At 46.8% G+C, this 23,001-nt stretch overlaps 1 protein-coding gene and 1 pseudogene across 2 annotated transcripts in view; one reads left to right on the top strand and one right to left on the bottom strand.

Annotated features, from left to right (window-relative positions):
- Positions 1-224: 224 nt before the first annotated feature.
- Positions 225-23,001, bottom strand: part of BEAN1 (brain expressed associated with NEDD4 1) — a 50,933-nt gene continuing 28,156 nt past the window's right edge. For both annotated transcript variants that reach the window (XM_066637700.1, XM_066637701.1), the window contains 3 exons: positions 14,213-14,422; positions 13,381-13,522; positions 225-1,258 (listed from right to left, as the gene is read on the bottom strand). In XM_066637700.1, coding sequence (XP_066493797.1) covers positions 907-1,258; positions 13,381-13,522; positions 14,213-14,422 — 704 coding nt within the window. In that variant the 3' untranslated portion in view covers positions 225-906. The remainder of the gene's footprint in view (positions 1,259-13,380; positions 13,523-14,212; positions 14,423-23,001) is intronic.
- Positions 21,670-21,786, top strand: LOC136660795 (5S ribosomal RNA; annotated as a pseudogene).

Raw genomic sequence — 23,001 nt, 5'->3', positions numbered from 1 at the left:
TCCTCTGCCAACTCTAAGGAACAAGTGGAGGAAGAGGGACAGACAATTTGTTACTACAGCCAGTTGCCCTAGAAGCAGAGTTGCAGAAAGAGTCTCCTGGAAGCAACATCACAAGAGACAAAGGCCATAGAGAAGACCATAGAGGTCAGTATATGGTGAGAAGAAAAAAGTTGAGAATTGCTGCTCTAGACAGCAGACTTAGGGTTAAATCCCTGACATGGACAAGTTTTTGCTTGCAAGCAGACAGACTGATGGAACTGGGTCCAAGTTCAAATCCAAGCTGAGTGAGAAAGCCCCTTTCATGCTTTAATCCTCAGGTCTCCATCTTTAAAATGGAAAGGAACTCTGACACAACTCATTGTAGGAAAAATGAGCTAAGCAAAAGTGTCTCTCTCTCTCTCAAGTTTGAATCTAAATCTGAAATGAATATATTTCCCCAGATGTTGCAAATAAGCCTCTCTGATTACGAGGTTGTTGGGCAAAACCTACAGAAAACATTTACAAAAGATGGATGCAACTCTGTTCACCCATCTCCTTTACTTCTAAGACATGCAGAATCCCATAACAAAACAGACAACTAGGTTCTTTGACCATACAACAGAAACCTACCCTAATAGCCGTTTGGTCGGATGTGCTTTCAGATGCTACAGAGAAATCTAGGTACCTTAGCTGTTGCTTTCATGGTTCAGCATTTCAGGGGACAACACAAGAATTCATGTGTAGGTAAACTTTTTTTTTGGTAAAAAACTCCCAAATACCTCCCCCCCAAGCACCCCATTCCAGCCCTGTTAAAAGTAGAAAAAAGAGATAAAAGTTTGGTTAAGTGTATAGGTCACTATCATTCCACGCTGTCCATGTTTCTTCACTTGAAGAAGTCCTTCTGCAGCACGGACAAAAGTTCTCCCTTCACATTATTCTGTTGAAGAGGGTCTGATAATCATCTGCATAGTTTTTCAGTGCGTCAAGTGGGACTAGCGGAATGGGGATGTTCTGTTCGCGTACCACTGTCTCATACGGAGGGGCCGCCTCCATTGGGAACGACGACGACAAGGAAACAGAAGGGATGGGCTGCTCTAGGTCATTCAGTGCAACCAGGCACCCAGCAGCCCTCCTTGGAGCCCCAGGAGAGACTTCCTCTTCCCAGGGAATGTTTACAGCGAAGTAATTCTGTTGACAAGGGTCAATCAGAGAGTAAGGTGGAGGGTCGTCTGTAGGGATGTAGGTCTGCGTTGCTCTGGGTCCCACGCACTCATCATAGCTGGAAGAAAACAGAGCCTCCGGTTATCTCTCAACATCAGAGGAGAGTAATGCTTATGGAAGGGAGGGGCAATGGCAGGCGCTAACCTTCAGCTGGGGACAAATTCAGTGGCCAATCTGTTGACAGAAAGTGCATTACTCTAGTTCAGTGGCATAGCTAAGGCCTCTGATACCTGGGGCACAAAAATTTTTTATGCCCCCCACTGCCTCCCCAGAAAACCAGAAGTGCCTTTCTAATGCCACAAGGAGGCCTTCTGAGGCCTGGGGAGGCAATATGTGGCCTCCCAAGCCTCAGAAGGCTGTTTTTTTTTCACCTCGGAGTCACCATCAGGGATGTAGGTTGGCATCCTCTCAAAGTGGGATACCCAGGGCAATGTACCCACCTGCCGCTCTAGCTATGCCACAGTGCCAGTTTTTTTTTTTTTTTAAAGAACACATTCTATTTATCGAAGTTATTGCAGGAAAAGCCAACAAAATTATATACAGGACACCTTTCTGAATTCAAAAAGGGATGTGTAAGCAGAGTGAAAATGCAAGTGCAGACTAAAGAAAATTGGGGAGCTTGAGCATCAGAGATGGAATCGCCCACCTCTCTCCTCCGCACTTCCTCTGCTGCTCTGTTCCCGTCTCTTTGTCAAACCTGGAGAGTGAAAAAGGGCAGGAGTAGTGGAGGGAAGCAGGCAAAGGTAAGTGACAGATATCCCCTGCCCATCTACTGTCCGAGGCACCCATCTCAGTCAGCCTTATGGATAGGCCAGCCCTAAGAATGGCAACTAATGCCGTTGTATAAATCGATGGTATGGCCACACCTGGAGTATTGTGTCCAGTTCTGGTCGCCGCATCTCAAAAAAGACATAGTGGAAATGGAAAAGGTGCAAAAGAGAGCGACTTAGATGATTACAGGGCTGGGGCACCTTCCTTATGAGGAAAGGCTATGGCGTTTGGGCCTCTTCAGCCTAGAAAAGAGACGCTTGAGGGGGGACATGATTGAGACATACAAAATTATGCAGGGGATGGACAGAGTGGATAGGGAGATGCTCTTTACACTCTCACATAACACCAGAACCAAGGGAAATCCACTCAAATTGAGTGTTGGGAGAGTTAGAACAGACAAGAGAAAATATTTCTTTACTCAGCGTGTGGTTGGTCTGTGGAACTCCTTGCCACAGGATGTGGTGACGGCATCTGGCCTGGACGCCTTTAAAATGGGATTGGACAAGTTTCTGGAGGAAAAATCCATTACGGGGTACAAGCCATGATGTGTATGCGCAACCTCCTGATTTTAGAAATGGGCTATGTCAGAATGCCAGATGCAAGGGAGGGCACCAGGATGAGGTCTCTTGTTATCTGGTGTGCTCCCTGGGGCATTTGGTGGGCCGCTGTGAGATTTAGGAAGCTGGACTAGATGGGCCTATGGCCTGATCCAGTGGGGCTGTTCTTAAGTTCTTATGTTCTAACTAAATGAATAATTCTTCCAGGAGAAAGTAATAACTTGGGCAGTATCCCAAGAAGGATCTGTAATACATCAAATAAAACATTAGGATCGCCTTGACCATTCATTTGTGGACACAGGTAAAATTAACAGTTTAAAACAGTGGTTCTCAAACTATTTAGCACCAGGACCCACTTTTTAGAATGACCATCTGTTGGGACCCACCGGAAGTGATGTCATGGCCAGAAGTGACATCATTAATATAGGCTTCAAACCTAAGCCACGATCAGCCAAATGTCCTATTACACAGTGTGCTTGTTCTGTTATTTTGCATAGCTTGGAATTCAAACATTCCAGCTCAGAAGTCAAAGCAGAAGAGCAGACTTGGATCCTTCTCCCCCCCACAAACCCCTCCCCCCTTTCCAGCATCCCATCTTCCCACCTATTCAGGGCAAAGCACCTGCCCTCTCTCTCACTGGGAGCCTGCCTTGTCCAGAGACTCTGGCCCCTGTATTTTCAGCTCTGTATTTTCAATGGTGGCTGAGCTAGGTGCTGTATGACCGATTTGAAACTGGCAAGTGACCCACTCATTGGGTCCTGACCCACAGCTTGTGAACTGCTGGTTTGAAGGTAAGATACAAATCAGAGCCTGGGACCCAACTCTTAAACACATGCACTTCTAAACCCTGTAGATGTTACTGGAGTTTATTGCCAAGTAAATGTTGATCAGGCAGTACAAGCCTTCACATTCTGACTCTGAAGTAAACCCTGCTGTGTGCACAGGAGCACAACCTTGGGGTCCTCATCTTGACAGGAGAATCAAGCACAAGCTGTCCCTGCGCTTCTCCGTTCACAGCCTTGAGGCTAATGGGGAATTAATGTACTCTGAACATGCACATGCTCAGCCCTGTGGGCTTCTGGCAAAGCATTCTGCTTCATTGGTTTCTAATCTGCAATTAAGGCTGCAAAAATCTGTGAGCATTATTCATACGTACTGGGGAGGCACTGAACTGCAGGCGACACTCCACATCATTTTCTGATGTGCTGGGTACTTGTTTTGAATTTTTCAGTGAGATTTTACATGGGGAAGCATTTAAACCCTGCCTGCAGTCTAAATTGGTTTGGTCCCGGCTTCCACCTCCACATTCCCCCACCTTATTTTCCTGCATGAGTACAGCAAAAGCAAAAATATGTACCAGCAAGTATTTCTTTCACTTCCCAATCAAGTGAAATACCTGCAAAGAGACTGCATTTGGAGGGGGCAGTGATGCAGTGGAGTCAAAATCTACTTCCCCACCTCACACTGGGAGTCTACAAAGCCACTTGAACTCACTGGTTTCAACAGAAGCTTCGTTGCAACTGTCAGTGGTGTGCAAAGGCTGTCTGTGTGCATGATTGGGATTGGAACCACATTGGGGCAAAGTATTAACGCCTCCCCCATCCCCAGTCATGGTTCTGCACCGACTCATCACTCCCACGGCACCCTATTTTTAATTTTTTTTTTTTTAAAAACAACAAAAAAAGAGCCAAGTCACAATTCATTCAAATATATAACTTGGTCCTCATGGACATTCCCACTATGGACAAAGATCAGTGTTTCTGAATGTTTGTGCTCCACTGTACCACTTCACGTGGTCCACCTATTCGCAGTATCACTGGAAGTAACTCATGACGATATCATCATCAGTTACTTCTGAATTGGGGGCCAGATACAACACAACAAAACAGTAAGAGGCTCAGGGTGGAGAGGAGGGCTTTTCAAACCTGGAAAAGCATACTTTGGAGCCTCCTACCACTGTCTGTGTTGTGTCCCTGGTCTCGTTTCTAGGTGGCAGGGGTCCAGGGGTCCCACAAGTACCACCAGACACCACCCCAAAGTACCACTGATGGTACCCGTATAACTGGTTGAGAAACACTGCCCTAGATCTTCATAAAATGACAACTGCCCCTATTGCAGTGTTTAAAAGTAAAATTTCAGGTTTGTAAAGAACAATTCATCTTTGTTAACAGAATGTACTGCATGCTATATTTTGAGTACATGGATAAGCAACCCCAGCAAGTGGTGTGGTGGACTTACTTTGCAATCCTATACATCAGTGATCCCCAAACTGCGAGCTGCGACTCCCCAGGGAGCTATGGAAACCAGCCACTCGCAAATCCTTGCAAAGTATATAATATTGTAGCCCTAATGGCTAATGGCTCAGTAGGTCAAGGGAGCTGCCAGTTGGGGAAAAAGTTTGGGAACCACTGCGATACATAATTACCTGGGAAAGGTAATTGGGAAAGACCAATTAAGTTAATGGGGCTTACTTCTGAGTAGACATGCACAGATTTACGCTGTTTGTGTTTAAACTAGAATTGCACAAGTGGAAAGGATGGGACTGATTCTAAATCTGGTGTTTAACAATTCCCAATTCTGAAGCTCTTTGACATGCAGACTAACAATACTTTAATCAGCACTCTGAAAACTTATGTGCTTCGGTGGTTGTCAAATGGACGCAGTTAGTTTGCACAGGAATTACAGCCCATGACTATTGATCAATGATTAACAAAAGGCAGACAGGCAAGTAAGTGGCTCAGATGACAGACCTGTTTTTTGCACCATGGTAAGCAGGGAGTTGGAGAACTCAGTGTCTTGCTCTCCTGCTAACAGTCAAACATCTGAATCATTCTGGATTTTCTGTCTACAACTTGGATTTACACACAACTGATTTGCTCCTGAATTTTGGTTGCATTTGTCGCTGCTTTCACGACACCAAAAGGAGCAGAATATTGGAGATAAATTTGTTTGCCACATGCTAGTTTTGCAGTGTGGGTGTTGCAATTTTCAGACTTGGGGATGGGGAACTGAGATGGATTGTATGCTGCAGTTTTTCATGGAGATGTGTCATCACCATTGCAACAGACTGTCTAAAAGTTTGAGAATGATCTGAGGCCATGTGGAACCAGGAAGCATTACGTGCACCTGCACATAACAGAAAGAGCTGGCGAAGGACAGCCAAACATAATCTGATGCTTTTACTTTGTATCTGTCACTTTTTAATACCTCTCCCGTCAAATCAATTGGACATGCTCACAGAGATTCCTGGTCCATGAGAAAGCCATTAATTCACCATGAGGGACGTTTATGGATATTATCACCCATCTATTTAGGGTTGTCAAGACAAATTGACCGCCTGGGTTCTATTTGACTGCCTGGTGAGCATGGCAGGATCATGGCAAATGCGAAAAGAAAAGGAAATGAGGGCTGGAGTGGTTTTTTTAAAATCCTAAATCCAGTGTGAGAACTGATTAGGGATGCATCTAGAGAGCTAATCAAATTGTGTCCTAAATGAGATTTTTGCAGCTTGTACATCAAACCAATTAACAATTATTAACACCCTGAAGGCATCTTTCATAAATTAATTTCTCCATTAAAATTTTTTATAAATAGTAGTTTTGTCCTGGACATCCTTCAGAGAGAAAGAATGAGGGCTCTGTGCCTTCAATACTTTCTGTACACAATGAGATACCATGAAGGCCAAATCCTCGAGGCTAACACTGTGCCAGATTGTGAGTCAGGATCAGTCCAAGATCTACTGGCACTTAAGGCAGGCTGCCAAATGTCACTCCCTGCATTGTCATCATGCTCCTCTACAACCACCACTGCCATTTTGTTCACTCCTCCTGCGTGCCCTGAATTTACAAATGTAGAGGGGAATATTGTAGAAGAGGAAAAGTGGAGGAGAGTGGCAGCCTAGAGCGTCAGAACATTCTAGTCCACTACTCTCCTCTCCCCCACATATCCTCTTTTGGCCCTTTAAAATTCAGAGAAGGCAGGAGTAGGGGAGGAGGATGAGGAGACAGATGAAAACTATGATGGTATCCTCCATTCAATTGCCGGGAGGCCACTTCCTTAGTCTGCCCCATGTTAGGCCAGTTGTGCTGGGACTCTTGTCTTGCTTAGTTCTTATGCCCTTAGATGCTCTAAGGCAGGGGTCTCCAAACCAGAAAAAATATTTAAATTTTTTTCTGGCCCTCAACACCACGCCAGATATCTGATGCGGCCCTCTGGCCAAAAAGTTTGGAGACCCCTGCTCTAAGGCATGATTTCTGGGTAAGATCCCACAACTGTGGTTGTTCATGTGATCAGGTATATATGAAAGGATAGATGGAAAGCCATGTTTGGCCCAACAACACAGTTTGACTGACCTGTTGGACCAGTGGCATAATAATTATGTGCGCCTCCTCAGTCCTTCCTCTTCTGAACACACCACTCCCCACTCTTGCCTGCCACACCTACCTGCAATCATCATTCTTCCATCTGCTGGCTGAAGTGACTAAGGGCCCAATCCTATTCAACTTTCCAGCGTCGTTGCAGCCGCAACACAGTCCCAAGGTAAGGGAACAGATGTTTCCTCACCTTGAGGAGGCTTCCATGACTGCCCTCCCACCACAGGATGCAGCGCATGCCCCATTGGCATAGCTGCATTGGCGCTGGAAGGTTGAATAGGATTGGGTCCTAGGATGCTCTTGTTGAGAGCCCAGCTGAGAGAAAGAGAGGAAGCAACCTCACAGCTGTCAAAAGTGAGCAGTTTCTCCTATTGTGCAGCTGAAATACCTCTATCTTCTGAGTCATACCTTCATCTTCTCTGTCTCAAGCCTCTATCTAAGTAACTCAGCAGAGAGATGAACAAAATGTCTACATTATTTTCTGTAACTGACCTGCTGAGTCTCCATGCGAGCAGGAGACCCTGCCAGCTGAAGGCAGCCGTAGGTGATCATCACACTTCTTTACTCCCCTCACTGCTGAATACCCGGGGGAGGGGTAAGCTGCAACTGTGGGTGGAGCAAGGGGTTGGTCACTTTGGCCACCCCTAACAGAGGGTCGACTTGTTGAGATGGACCCTCTTTTCAGGGCCAAATAGGCAGTTGGAATCACATATTTCAATCCCAGTGTGACTATTCCCAAATGCAGTTCTGTTTGGGCAGACGGGTGACTATTTATATGGGGGGGGAATAAGTGATAGACACACATAATTGGAGTCACCCCTGTAGCAGGATCAAAAACCTCCTTGCCCCTTCTTGCCCCAGTGTCTGGGATGAACAGTGGGTTTTGTCCCCTTTCAGTTATGACCCAGATTGCAGCAGATTCAGGCTGACAAAAAGAAAAAAAAATAATATGCATGATTTTTTTTCGTAGTAGTAATAATAATAATAATAATAATAATAATAATAATAATGGTATTTCCATACCGCCTTTCTAGGTCCTCAGATTTCTCCTTGGACTTTATTAAAGGCGGTTTACATGGGCAGGCAATTTAAATTCCCGTAGGGATTTCTACAATTTGAAAGGTTCTATCTTTCAAGAAACCACAACATTCAGATGTTACTGTCTTGATCTGGCCGCACATTCTGTCCTCCATCCTCCCACGCTCAGAGCAGATGGAATAGCTCGGCTCAGCTTGTCAGCTGCTTCAAGGCCGCACGGTGCCGGTGGCCTCGAACTGGCGACCTTCGGATGTTATCTTCAGGCAAGTGGAGGCTCAACGCTCTAGGCCAGACCTCCTGCCCCCGTTATCCTATCCTGTCCTGTTTCATATATTCATCTTGGTTCAACTGAGTGCAAGACCAATCACAATTCATTTAAGGATTCCACTGCTCAGGGCAGGTAGTGAGCCTGCCCTCTGACAAAGCGCAGCTCAAGCTGAAAATCCAAATCTGTAGTTAATTGATCGGATTCACTAATAGATCAACCAGGTGGGCCTCTCTATAAAGGCACCCAGCCCTGCTTTCTGCATTTCTTTCCACCCTGCTCATAGCACAGCACCAGCACCCAGCATGCCTCAAGCGGAAAAAAGCTTGCTACTGATCACCTGAAGCTGCGTATTCAGTTGCCGCCCTCACAAGTACTTAAAAAAACTACTTCTCACTCATCTATCCTACTGAGGTCTCTGATTTAATGCTGTCCTCTATGGGAGTGCTTTTGAAAATTATTCCTGCAGAGAAATACATGTAGAAAATGTTACGTTTTAGCATTAAAAATACTCTAGGATAATTTTTTTTGGGGGGGGAGGGGGAGCACAGGCTGGCAGAAATCTACTATTAATCTTACCTAAGAATTTGCCCATCAAACCTTAAATGAAATCCTTGAGCACAATCAGGGCCGGCCCATCCACGAGGCCAACTGAAGCTATTGCCTCAGACAGGAGATTGGTGGGGGGTGCCCATCTCTGCCTGCCTACTTGCCTCCACTGCTGCTGCTCTTCCCCCCACTTCTTGGATTGGAAAACAAAGAGGGGAACAGAGAAGGAGAGGAAATGTGGGGGATGGGGAAGAGTGCTGAGCTAGAGCACTGGAGAGGGGGAAGGCTGGCGCATCACTGGGTAATGGGGACACCATTTGGCGTGCCAGCTCAGACATCAGGAGGGCTTGGCTGGCCCTGGGTCCAGTCCAGAGGAAGACAGGAGCTGCTTTCTACATTGTGCCTTGACCTGGCAAGAAGATCGTGATGGGAAGCACCTGCGGAGGCATCATCTGCATAGCAGAGCTCTTTGGGGCTCCGCTGAAAGTGACACCCACCTGTGAATGGGGATGTACATTCCCATCTTGCACCACAAGCTGCTTGCAAAATGCACCACTAGAGCAGGATCGGGGCCACGACGTGCCCCTTACAGCAGAGGTCTTCAACAGGTGAGTCAGGAACCTGATGTCCCACCATTTGTTCCGCCAAAGTGCCGCCATTTTGTTCTGAGACTCAAACCTGGATAGTGTGAACAGGAGCTAGAGATAGGGTTCCTAGAGAAGATAAATCCTGCAAGAGACTTTGGTTTCGGAAGGAGAGCTCATCTTCAGCAGGCCTCAGTGACCCTCCTTTTCTCCTGTGCTATGATACTCCAACTTCGCTTTGACTTTCCTTGCATCCTCTTTCTCTCCCTCTGCCTTTCAAAACCGCGTGCAGCTGCGGCCATGCCATTCTCTGCCCTTCTCCTCCTCCCAACTGGCCTTGAAGAAAGGCTACTGCTGGAAAAAGAAAACGTGGAGGAACGATGGCAACACAGCCATCCACTTGGCCTTCCTTCCTTCCTTCCTGTCTGTTGGGCTCTAGAAATGGGTTTAGGTTATGACAGGCTGGGCTTTGAAGTGATTCCTAGCTCTTGACCAGTGGATGATCATTGGCTTAACAGTACAGGTGGGGCCTTTTCAGGTACAGACCTGAAGGTTGACACAAGAATCATATCTGGCCCTAGGAGTTACTGTGCATCACTGATGTGTGATGAGATCCAGGTCCCGGAAGGCACAGCCACATGAATACTTCCCCCCCCGAAATATATTTTCAGAAACTTACCTCTTCCTCCCCCACTTTGAGACAGAGAGAGCTCAGTGACATACCTCGAAGGCAGCTCAATAGCTTCCTCCCCTAGTGTTTTAGAGAGCTGTTCCCCTCACGTAGATTCTCTGCTTCCACAGCTTTCTTTGAACAGAACGTCTCCCTGTCATGCCTCCTCCCCCCGCCTCTCTCCGCCCTCTGCCTGCTTCCCCCTCCCCGGAATGCCTCCTCCCCTCCTACCCCCCACCCCTGCTTACTGTGCCGCAGCTCGGCAGCCTGTGCTACCGTCGAGCAGTGGAGGTTGGGCGGAAACCCGGCGCTAGCCCAGCACTGGCCAGCATGGGTGCTCGCCCGACGGTAAGCCAGCGCGTCGAGCCCAGGATTGGGCTCTCAGGCACTCTGCCTGTTTTTCATTAAAAGCCAGCCATGATTGGCGCCTAATCAACTGAGGCAGTTCTGCCTGCTGCTTCCCCAGAGATTCCCGACACAGGCACCCTGCCTATTTTTCACTGGAAACCAGCCATGACTGCGGCATGATTGTGTGCGTGTGTGCTGCTTAACTCACTGATGTGCTGGAGAAGAAAGGAGCAGAGTGGAAAGGCAAGGTGCTTTTTTCTTTTACTTTTTGGGTCTGGCGAGGCCCTGCTTCCCCTGACTGCATGTCCCTGCTACACATGGTAAATGTATAGAATCATGCAGTGACTGTTTTTTGACCTCTATACAAAAACAGAGTCATTGTGCATATTTTCTTACATAGACCTGCTGTCCTCACTACTCAGGAAGCTTTCTCCCAAGCACAGTGATAATGCAGTGGTAGGAGGTCAGATGTTGAAGAGGTCGGATACAGGTGGTTCAGTGCCCATGATGAAATCACCCTAACTCTGCTATCCATCTTTGTAGCTTCGTTCTTAAGCCAGAGTCTGTCCAAACCAGTTATCTTCTACTACTACTACTACTACTACTACTACTACTACTAATAATAATAATAATAATACAGGTATTTATATACCGCCTTTCTTGGTCTTTATTCAAGACTTTATTCAAGGTGGTTTACATAGGCAGGCTTATTTAAATCCCCGTAGGGATTTTTACAAATGAAAGAAGGTTCTTTCTTTCAAGAACCACAACATTCAGGTGTTCCTCTCTGATCTGGTTTCACATTCTGGCCTCCATCCTCCCATGCTCAGAGCAGATGGAATAGCTCGGCTTCAGCTTGTCAGCTGCTTCAAGGTCGCACGGTGCCGGTGGCTTCGAACTGGCGACCTTGTGGATGTTATCTTCAGGCAAAAGGAGGCTCTACCCTCTAGACCAGACCTCCTGCCCATCCTATGGATTCTTTTCCTGCTCCATGCCAAGCTAACACATACATTTGAGCGCATACATTCAACATGTGCAACTTGGTAAGATAACGTCAGGTAAGATATGGTCAATGTCGGAGATAACATCCTCCTCTGACCTTGAGATGGTTTGACTTGGAGTAACAGAAAAAAAAAGGATCTGAGAAGCGGAGCAATGGATGTGGAAGCCTCTGCCCTCAATTATTCTGGTCTTCTCCACTGCTCAATGAGTCTCATTTCTCAGGCTTCTTAACACTGTGCTTAACAGCAGACAGCCAAAGGCGAGAGACCATCTATTATTCTGACACATCGCGGTAACTACTTCTGCTCAGCCGAAGAGGAACAAATGGAAATCTAAAGAAGACTGCATGCCTATGGCCATCCACATTCCCTAAGGGGTCCTTTCCAGTTGATTTAAGAAAGGAGCACCAGCTGGCCAAGATGACACTGAGAGATTGGGTGCAAATGGATTGTCATATCCTTAATTTCTGCAGGAAATCCAGCCTCTCAGCAAATGACCCCCCTGCACAGAGAACAAATGCTCCCTGCAATCCCCATGCAAGCGTTTGATTTCTCTAGGATTTCTTTTTTTTTCCGTTTCCGAGCTCACTCACAGTTATATTTCCAGAGAAAGCGATATTTTTTCAGTGTTCTAAAACCAAACCACAGCCTCGAAAATAAGAAAGGAGGTGTCAAAAAGAACAAGCGTCAAGGTATAATGAAACAGCCCACTAGCTGATGGTAAGTGCATCTGGGCCTGCTCAGCAGCTAGAAGGCCAGTGGCTCAATCAGTAATTTTCAACAGGTGTGCAATGGCACATTAGTGTGCTGCTAAAGATCCACAGGTGTGCTGTGGGAGATTGGAGAGCAGTGGTTGAAAACAGCTGAAAAACTCTTCCTGGTTCTGCGGCAACTGTCAGTAGTAACCCTGGCAGAGGAAGAGGGATAACAACCCATTACTATTACCCATCACTACAATTACCATTGCTCAAGAAACAGAACTGCAGAACCAGAAAGTCTCCCGGAAGTCATCACAAGAAGCAGAGACCATAGAGAAGACCAGGAGGGCAGGAGGTCTGGTCTAGAGGGTAGAGCCTCCATTTGCCTGAAGATTAACATCCACAAGGTCGCCAGTTCGAGGCCACCGGCACCGTGCGACCTTGAAGCAGCTGGCAAGCTGCAGCTGAGCTGTTCCATCTGCTCGGAGCGTGGGAGGATGGAGGCCAGAATGTGAAACCAGATCGGAGTGTAACAGCTTGAATGTGGTGGTTCTTGAAAGAGAGAACCTTCTTTCAATTTGTAAAAATCCCTGCGTGGATTTAATAAGCCTGCCTGTGTAAACCGCCTTGAATAAAGTCTTGAATAAAGACCAAGAAAGGTGGTATATAAATACTGTATATTATATTATATTATATTATTATAGAGCAGGGATGCCCAAAGTTTTTGGCAGGAGGGCCACATCATGTCTCTGACACTGTGTTGGGGGCCCGAGGGAAAAAAAGAATTAATTTACATTTCAAATTTGAATAAATTTACAAAAATGAATATATTAAAGAAGAACTTATGAATGAATGAAGGTCTTGCAATAGCTCAAGGCCTATAAAAGGCCTTGCACAAAGCAAGGCCGGCCTTTCCTTTGCTGCCGCTGCTGCATCACAGACGTGAACCAGCAAGCAGTGGAGGGAGCCCTTGTCCCACAGCTCACATGAGAGGTCAAACAGTTGCCCTCACGCTTAGAGCAGTTGCATTGGGCCAGTGCGGGCTCCAACAAATCTCTGGAGGGTCAGAGGCTCATTGGAGATTGGGGGTTCCTTGAGGGCCGCATTGAGAGGCCTCGAAGGCCGCAAGTGGCCCCAGGGCTGGGGTTTGGGCACCCCTGCCATAGAGGTTAGTGTGCCGTGAAAACAAATATAAAAATTTTTTTATTGCTGGGCTAGATGGAGGGCTGCCTGTGTACTTCCATGTGAACCACCTTGAGCTCCTGAAACAATTTCAATCAATAAACCACTGGCATAAATGTCAGAAGAGAGGCAAATGAAGCTTACTGTGGTGGTGAGTCGGGGTGCACGACATTGACCTGAGACAGAGTCTCCACGTACGAGCTGAAATCAAACGCTGGTGGGAACTCTTCGATACAACTGGATCGGAGTTCTCCAATGGAACCTCCATAGTAGAAGCCATCTGGAGCTAGGAAAAACAAGCAGAGGGTGAGCCTTCGATCCTTAGCAGGCTCTCTTACAATAGTTTGACCTTATGGGAACAAAGAAGAGAAACTGGCAGGTAGGAAGGAACATAAGAACAGCTGGAACAGGTCAAAGGCATGTCTAGTTCAGCTTCCTGTATCTCACAGTGTATCGTCATGTACCAGTAGCCTCAGGGAGCGTACAAGACAACAAGATACCTGTATCCTGTTGTCACTCCCTGCATCTGGCATTCTGAGGTAGCCTACTTCTAAAACCAGGAGGTTGCACATACCCATCATGGCTTGTAACCTGTTGTGGGACTTTTCTTTCAGAAATCTGTCCAATCCCCTTTTAAAGGCATCTAAGCCAGATGGCATCACCACACGAGTCATGACCAACAGATGGATCCCAACCAACAGTTTGGAAAATACTGTTCTATAGCCTCAGACACCAGAAGGTCTTGGACTGGTCCTGGCCTGGTTTCCCCTCCCAATGCCCCAAATCTGAGCCGAAAATTCTCAAGCAGCAGGGCTGTCAGCTTAACCCTAGTTTAAATATGCAGAACTGGCATCCCACTGAATTTTGCCCTGAGTGTTCTGAGTCACAGAACGGACAACAAAAGAACACTTGGGAATGTTAGCGCTGCGTGGCTGAATTTTTGAGGGTGCTGCACCAACAGGAAAGGCCATCTTACTGTAACTGGTATCCCTCCGCAGCTGGGAGTGTTGAAAACATCGGTACTTTTTCAGGCTGCCAATGATGATGGTCACACAGGACAGGAAGAGCACCACACCGATCACCACGCCTGCCACCAGCACCGGAGAACCAAGCATATTGCTGTCACTACTGATTTCGGTGTAGTGGGAAAACTCACTGATGGGGCTGGTCTGGTTCAGGTGGACTTCTATACAGCAGAGAGAGAGAGAGAGGGAGAGAGAGAGAGAGAGATTTTATCATGTGGCAGGCATAAATGGCTGGGGATGTGCTGGTGTCCAGCACCTGAACAGGAAGGACTAGAATGAGACAGGGTCCAATCCTTTCCAACTTTCCAGCACCCGTGCAGTCACAATGCAGCCTTGAGGTAAGGGAACAAATGTTCCCATACCTTGAGGAGGCCTCTGTGACTGCCTCTCCAGCACAGGATGTAGTGCGTTGGCACAGCTGCACTGGCAAATTGGATAGGATTGGGCCCACACAGAAGAGCCCTTCCTCTTCCACGATATTTCTCTCTTCCTTTTCAGCCCAAGGAGTGGGAAGAGGAGGAGGATGAGCAGTTGATGTTAATGGGTGAACAGAGGTGGGTGCCCTCTGCCAATCTGCTGCTGTTGCAGTTGGCCTCCTGGATGGGCCAGCCCTGTCTATGAAAACAACATATTGAGAAAAACAGAGAGGGATACATCTAAGGGCACCTGGGGCACTTCCTCCGACTTGTGACCTTGAGGAGCTCCTCCAAGGCAGAAAAGGGGTACTCCAGCATTGAGATAAGCTGATTCTGCCTCTCATTCCTGTGCAGCGATCCAGTGATGAGTCGCTCCTCGTGCACTGACATCCTTATTAAGGTATCAGAAGGAGTAAGATTGGATCAGCAGCAGCCTGCCCACTGAGGCTGTCAGAAGTGTGGCGCTGCAAAGCAGAGCCCTGGAAATGAATCTTTTCAGGGGGCCTGCAGTTTTAGGGTATTATGTTGATGTTGCATCGGCTCCTGGAGGGCTTGGTTCAAATTATCAGGAAAAGAAAATCTCTCAGTCCTGGGCCCAGGGCCTCTTTCATCAACATGATAAACACCCCTGTGGCTAAACAAAACGCTTTGAAGGGAAAGTGGCACCTGCAGGATGATGGATGCTCTTTTCTCTGGCAGAAAACCATTTTGGACTTAATGTACCTTTCCCAAAGAGGGTTGCTTTCCATCAATTCTTCCAGGCCCTGCAAGAAGGTGCCAGGTAAACCACGGATGAGAGTCACACTAGCCCGAGGCAACAGACATGGAAGAGATGGTCAGGTATCGGGCGGATGCAGTGTTGCTACCCAGTAGAACTGAGGGGCTGGTTGGGGGCGCACAGTTTTTTGAAGGCATGGTGTGCTTTAACTGGCTGATGGGTAAAAGCAGAGAAGCTACCAAAATAATAAATAAATCTTCTTAAAAACCTCTGCATTTGTGTCTGCTGCCTGAAGATCTTAAGTGGGGTCAATTCAACTTGCAAGTTCCAGATGGATTACAAGTCCCGAAATTAGGGCTGGCTTTAAGTCAATTGCATCATTTGCTCCAGTTGGGCCACACCTAAGAGGGTCCTACATTATTGGAATGCAATTTTATACTAAAATGTGCTTAGATTAATTTGATTTGTTAACTCACATGCACTTTTTAAGCGCACATGTTGATTGCTCTCCATTCTACCATAGAGATATAAAGCCTATAAAGTTTACTGATATGTCTAAGATATTGGGTGCAATCCTAACCAACTTTCCAGCACTGACTTAGCCACAATGCAGTCCCAAGTTAAGGTAACAAACATGCCCTTACTTTGAGGAGGCCTCCTTGACCTCCCCTCTGCAGGATGCAGTGCATGCCACATTGGCACGGCTGTGCCAATGCTGGAAAGTTGGTCAGGATTGCGCCCTTTGGCTGTGAACCTGGGGCCTTGCAATATATGTTTCCAATTGGGCTCCGCAGCTCCTAAGATCGGTCCTAGCTGAAACCCTTCTCTGCAGTGGCCCCCGGGTTACGGAAGTCCAGTCTCCCTTTGTCCTGCTCGGTTCTGAGGTGTGCATGATGCAGACATTCATCCAACCTCTCTCAGAACAGCCCGTTTCCCTCTAATCAAAAAAAAAATGTATTTGTTTGCAAGATGCTCCAATCTACTGAACATTAGATTAAGCCTGAAGTGCAGCTCCAGGAGAGAAAATAAATAAAATCTCCCCCCAATGTACCGGTCACAGCAGTTGCAAAACAGAGTGGCAAAGGAAAGATAATGTATTAATTTATGACCCTTGTCATCACAATTGCTGGCTACATGGGTGATGGCCTAATTTCCTCGGATAAGCCTGGCATTTGACAACTCTACTGCTGCCGAGATGAATATCGGCAGCAAGCTGGCTCTGACACCTTCCTGCTTTTTTTGTAAAAAAAATATTAAAATGGAATGACTTCTTCCCTGTTTATAGAGCTCTGCAGCAAAAAAGAGGTTCTCGGCGCTGTGTTTGCTACACGTTCTGCTGTAATCTTCAGAATTAAACAGGAATATATGTTGCCGACACGGGAGAAGGAGATGTAGCTTGCCTGACATAACACCAATCTTAATTTATTCATCGCTGTTCTGAAGAAGAAAAAAACTTGCATAATCAAACTTTTCTGATGGTGCACCATCAGGGTCAAAGGAGACACCTCTGAGATTGGTGATGCTGTTCCTTCCTATTGGGGTGGCACCAGGGGTTGGCCGGGTGGGGATAGCACCCTTCAGAGGGCCCACCAGGCCGGGCCAACTCCTGAGCCTTCAGCACAAAAAAGTGGTCATGCCCACTGTGCCTTTTGCGGGGGCTACTGCGAGGGGGGTACAATGAAGAGCTTTGCCCCAGGACCCCCATCCAGAAACCAGGCACCAGCACTTAGATTTTGTAAATGAAAACAGAGACACACTGCTGACTTTGCAATTCAAATACTGACAATCACGGTCTAAGACAGTAATTTTCAATTATTTTCTTGTCACTGCATGCTGGCCTCTTTGGTCTTCTCTATGGTCTTTGCCTCTTCTGATGTCACTTCCAGCTTCTGGGAGACCCCTCCAGGTTCTGTGACTCTGTTACTAGGGCAACTGTCTGAAGTAATGAATTGTTTGTCCTTCTTCCCCTACAGACTGTTGCCCTAGAAACAGAGCTGCAGAACCTAGGTGGGTCTCCCAGAAGCCGGAAGTGACAGCATAAGAGGCGAAGACCCTGGACAAGTTTTTCAGCCTCTTGTGATGTCAATGTTCATAATCAGCGATGTTCAAACGAGGTGCTGTGGCACTGCGCTGCAAACACCTGCGGCACACCTATGGGTTCTTTGCAACACACCAGTGTAGCACAGCACCCCGTTTGAACATTGCCGGTCTAAGGCCCACCTGGATCCCAGAAGAGCTGCTACCAGTCAGTGGTACGACACTGACCTAGCTGGACTACAGTCCTGACTCAGTAGGGGGACATTTTAGTTTGGTCTTTGCAAAGTCATTCCAACATGAATTTCCAAAAGGGAGTGTTAAGAAGTCCGTGTAGCGGCCTTGTTTTCCCCTTTGAATCAACCTTGGAGGACAACCGTGTTAGCATTTCGGTGGAAGGTTAGAAAACTGCCTGCGCAGCTCTTTGCAATCTGTGGGTAGAAGGTTGCTCCCAACACACACATTCATTGGCCAGAGGGCCTTACGATTGCACTTCAGATATCGACACAGCTGCTCCTTAGCCTTTTTTCTTGGTCAAACACAGACCACAGCAGTCGTCACTCGCTGATATTTGGGCCTCGTGTCTCTTGTCACTTGGCTGGCTTTTGCCTTTCACAATCTGGGGCACGAGTAATTCAGAAACTGGCAGTCTTTGGTTCAAACTAGCTTCCTGGGAACTATGTATACCCCCATAAGCACCTTGGAGGAAGGGTGGTATAAAAATGTGAAAAATAAATAAGAGCCCTGACAGGAACAGAAAAAAAAAAAAGAGGGTGACCCAATGCCTTCTTGGTTACACCTTCTCCCTGCTCGCTGACCCTCTCCACTGCTGTGTTCCAGCCAGACTGGGCTAGGCTTGTACTACACTTGCTCACCCCATGTTGGGTGGAGAGTTGCTGTATTTTGTTTTAGTGCTGACACGACTGTTTTGTTAAATACTCCTACCACTGTTGAAACCGGGTTGAGTTTCTGATGAGTAAATGTCTGCCTGACGCATGGCAGTGCCAGAGAATTGCATTTTTCTCTTAAGGCCTCGGAGGCTCTCAGTCTAAAAATAAACAAATGCTAAAAATAAGGAAGGCACCCATTCTAATAACCTGCTCTACTTCTTTCAGTGTACATACGTGTGTGTGTGTATGTACAAGTGCGTGTACATGTGTGCACAAACACATCCACGCCAGGTTACTGGGATGCATTTCCAAGCCAACAGTCAGCTGAAAACCAGCTTTCATCTCAACTTGGATTCATCATCATCCGTAAAACAAAGGCTACTGGCAAAGCGATCAATGCAGCTGAGGTTGACATGAGATCCGCTTAATCAAGGAGAAAAATAAAAAAGTGGGGCAGGGGGAAAGTGGAACAGGGCAGCAATGGGGGCAGATGGATCAAGCCCAGGAGGGGGTAGGATTGGCAGTGCTGGTGCACCATATCCTACCCTCCTTCCTAGGTCCGATCCACCTGCATCAATTCAGACTCGTGCCAGCAACACTGCTGGGGCAGGTCCAGCTTGACCTGTTGTGGCTGCTGGCAAGGGGGCTCCATGACAAGGGGGCTAATGTCCCCTTATCCTGAGGAAAGCTCTAGCAGCCAAAAATCCCAGCAGGATGCAGTGTAGCCCATGCTGGTGTCGCTGCATTGCCATGAGGGGATTTATGTAGTATCGGACTGTTTATAATGGAGGCAAGGCTGGTCTTTTGATTTTTTCATTAAGAGAGTCTGTGCTATTTATTACACACTTACTTTTACCTCCATCTCTATTTATGGTACAGTTTTTGGCTGGTTGGCATTCTATAAAAACTGCCAAGCCCTGCTAATTTTTGCTACAATGGTTTTAGCACAATTCCAACACTGTTGCTTTCTTGAGCTTTGGAGGTCAAAGGTTTTTATCGTCCTTCATTGCTGCTTAATTTTGATCACCAACCTACCCTCATAACCTTCCTTTTAGGCAGAGGTTCTCCAACTGGGGTGTCGCAAAACCCCAGGCTGAGGTCCTCTGACTGTACCACTTTAAGGGGCAGGGGGAATGGAGTGACAGGATTATGCTGCTGTTGGGGGGAAAAGGCTTTCTTTCACTTACAAATTGCAGCAGCAGGCTCCCCGATGCACGTAGAATGAAAATAGAACGATCGCAACCCACTTGTAGTTTCGCAACTGCAAACCGAAAGTGGGTCGTAATAATTATTTTCACATTCTCTGCGCATCAGGGAGCCCTGAGGATGCTTTCGTGGGGCTCCCCACACCCTCAGGAGCCTGTTGCTGCAATGCGTAAGTGAAAGAAAGCCCCTGCCTCCACTTGACAGATGTGCGATCGTGGGGATTGCGTCATTCCATTTCCTCCTCCCCTGCAAGGACGTACCTTGGGAGTTTTACTCCCAAGAAGTTTGAGAATCCCTGCTTTTGGGTGACCTAAGACAATGTATATTTGTTGTCAGGTCCAAGTTTTCTTGCAGAAACCCCAATGATAGGGCCCTGTGCACCTTGGCTGCAAAACCAGCTAACTCAAGGACAGCCATACCCAGGCGCTGCTAGTGCCATGTTGCAAACTACGCTTAATGTAAAAACATAAAAATTAATGAAACACCAATAAACAGAAAAGGCAGGTCACACAACCCCAATGCACAACAAAGAAATCACACCAGGACCACCCATTGCCAACTGGGTACCCTTTCATGACTGAAGATGTCAGGTCTTTAAACAGTGCCTGCAGGAGGAAAATGAAGGGGAAGTCTGGTTCTCTGATGGGAAGGCATTCCACACAGTCAGCACCACTACCAAGAAGGCCCTGCTTTTAGCAAATGCTTGAGGTTCTGCAGAAATCACAGACACCCAGAGCAAGGCATTAAACAAGGATCAAAACGTACAGGAACTCAGCACATTTGGAAGACGACAGTCCTGTAACCTCGGAAAAACTGGGTGACATGATTATAGTGAAAAGCCTGGCTGCTGCATTTTTCACCATCTGATGTTCGCCCAACATCTTTCCTGGACAGGACAACACAGAATGCGTACCAAAGCTAGTGGAGTAATTCCCTGCCCAGCTTCCTACTGATTTAATTGCTTGCCCTCTTGAGGGATTGAGGCAATGTAGGAGCTGAATTCACAACAGATTCAGTTGTGTTTAAACAAAGCTGTAGCCCTTTTGAATACTTGTGGGTGCCTCATATCTTCTTGGTGCGGGGGGGGGGGCAGTTCCCCCTTACTTGAACTGTGCTCTCAGTCGGTGACTAAAGATGGGGATTTTGTGTCCTCCCAACCTGGCAGACACACTCATGCACTATGATAACCAAAGGCTTCCTGACAAATCCAGTCCCAAGTTTTCCAACCTCTACTCTTTCCCCAATGAGTTCTCATCAAAATTATGGACTCTGTTATTTATTTATGCCTGTTCTCTTTAGCACACCAGGATCTTTCCAAGGCTCACCTCTGCATCTGTGCCACATCAATATGCCCCATGCTCAAGTGACATTTCAACCTCAACTTTTCAATCAAAGGCTTAATGAAGAGATAAGAGCAGCCCAACACCAAGACGGCCAGGAGAGATAAACTGTTCTGCTCTAATTAATGATGACTCGAGGGTTATACTGGGGAATGCGGCCATTAAAATTCTCCTTACGTGGACCAAGATAAGAAGTGGGATTTGTGCTCCCTGGGAAAATTAATGCAGACAGCTTTCTGAAATCTATGAAGCAACCTGCCAAAATTCATACAATAAGCCCAAAGGACAGCTGCATATTTTTATTTTTATTATTTCCTGCTTGTCAGGGCACCAGCATGGTGTCATTCTAGCTGACTGGCCTAGATCCATTTCTGCATACTTGCCTGTAGCGTTCTTCCTTGATTTTAAACTATGTGTCTTCTTCCCTATGCAAACATATGCCAACTAGATTTTAAAAAAATCAACCAAATATAACGTTGGCTCCCAAACAGTTTTGCACTGGGACTCACACAAAAAAAGTTTCAATTTACTACCCCAGTGGTTCTCAAACTATTAGCACCAGGACCCACGTTTTAGAATCAGAATCTGTCAGGACCCACTGGAAGTGATGTCATGACAGGAAGTGACATCATCAAGCAGGAAAATTTTTAACAAGCCTAGGCTGCAATCCTACCCACACATACCCAGAAGTAAGCCCCATTCATTAAAAAGCATTGTTAAAAATATCATTGTTAAAAGCATATAGAGAGTAGCCTGTTAAAAGTACAAATCTGTAACATTTCCCCAAATGCAGTCGCATGCCATGATAGCATCAAGTACCCTGCACATGCCCGATCTTGTCTGATCTCGGAAGCTAAGCAGGGTCAGGCCTGGTTAGTACTTGGATGGGAGACCGCCTGGGAATACCAGGTGCTGTAGGCTTATACCATAGTCTTTCAAGACTGAAGGTTGCCAACCATAATAAAAATATAATATTGAAATGAATGGGGACCCACCTGAAATTAGTTTGCGCTCCACCTGGTGGGTCCTGACCCACGGTTTGAGAAACACTGTACTAGCCAATTAAGGGCCCAATCCTATCCAATTTCCCAGTGCTAGTGCTGCTGTGCCTATGGGGTATGCACTGCTTTTTGTTTTGGGGAGGCAATCGTGGAGGCCTCCTCGAGGTATGGGAACATTTGTTCCGTTACAATGGGGGTTGCAATGCGGCTGCCCTGGTGCTGGAAAGTTGGATAGGATTGGGCCCTAAGCCTCTGAGGATATAATGGTGATTGGGCAGCAGTGTCCCCCACCCCAAGTAGCTGCCTGTTTAACCCTTGATGCACACAGCCTAATCTACCTTGACAGTTCCACAGCCCACCAAAAATGGTGGGTCCTGGACCTACCGTTTGACAACTGCTGCATTGTTGGCTAATTATTTCATTAGGCCACATCCCTTCTAAGGATGATGGTGGTTAACGGCGATGTCCATGGTGCTAAGTGTAGACATCGCATTTTTCCATGCAGCCCACACAGACTGGTTCCTGGGCAAACATCAATACCACCCATGCCTGAATGCATCGCATTGCCAAAGTGACTGCCTGTTTTCCTGTGGGTAACGTGTGTTGCAAAGTTGATACATGTGCTGGTTTCATTCATCAGCAGTTCAGGCTGATGTGGGAAACGTTCTGGGGCTTCGCTGTTGCTTTGCCGAGACCAAATGTACTTTATGGTGTTCGGCAGAAGAGACGTACAAAACATAATAAGTAAATATTTCATCTCATCTCCCCTAATTGTTTGTTTTGAAACGAGCACTTCCTCATCAGCTTTGCCATGACTGTGTTTTGTTTTGAAACCTGGCTGCTGTTCTTCCCTCTAATGAACAACCCTGGCAATTCAGTATTCTGAATCACTTCCCTTGAAGCACATTTGTGGCAGTGCATGGGAACCAAGTATCCTCTTCCAAGTGATAGCTGCAGCATCTGGCTGTGAAGAAAGCCAGAACACAACCCCTCCATCATCTCCCTTCCGCCAGTCATTAAATAAAAGAACATAGGATATTAGGTTAGGCGTTAATAACTCAGTAGACTGGAGGTGATTTGGGAAGCCCTTCCAATCTATTCTCTCATTAGTCTTAGTCGTGATGATGGGCTGTCA

The sequence above is a fragment of the Tiliqua scincoides genome, chromosome 9 (assembly GCF_035046505.1).
Source record: "Tiliqua scincoides isolate rTilSci1 chromosome 9, rTilSci1.hap2, whole genome shotgun sequence".
NCBI classification, from domain to species: Eukaryota; Metazoa; Chordata; class Lepidosauria; order Squamata; family Scincidae; genus Tiliqua; species Tiliqua scincoides.
The sequence above is the reverse complement of the archived record's forward strand: the minus strand, read 5'-3'. Positions and strand labels throughout refer to the sequence as shown.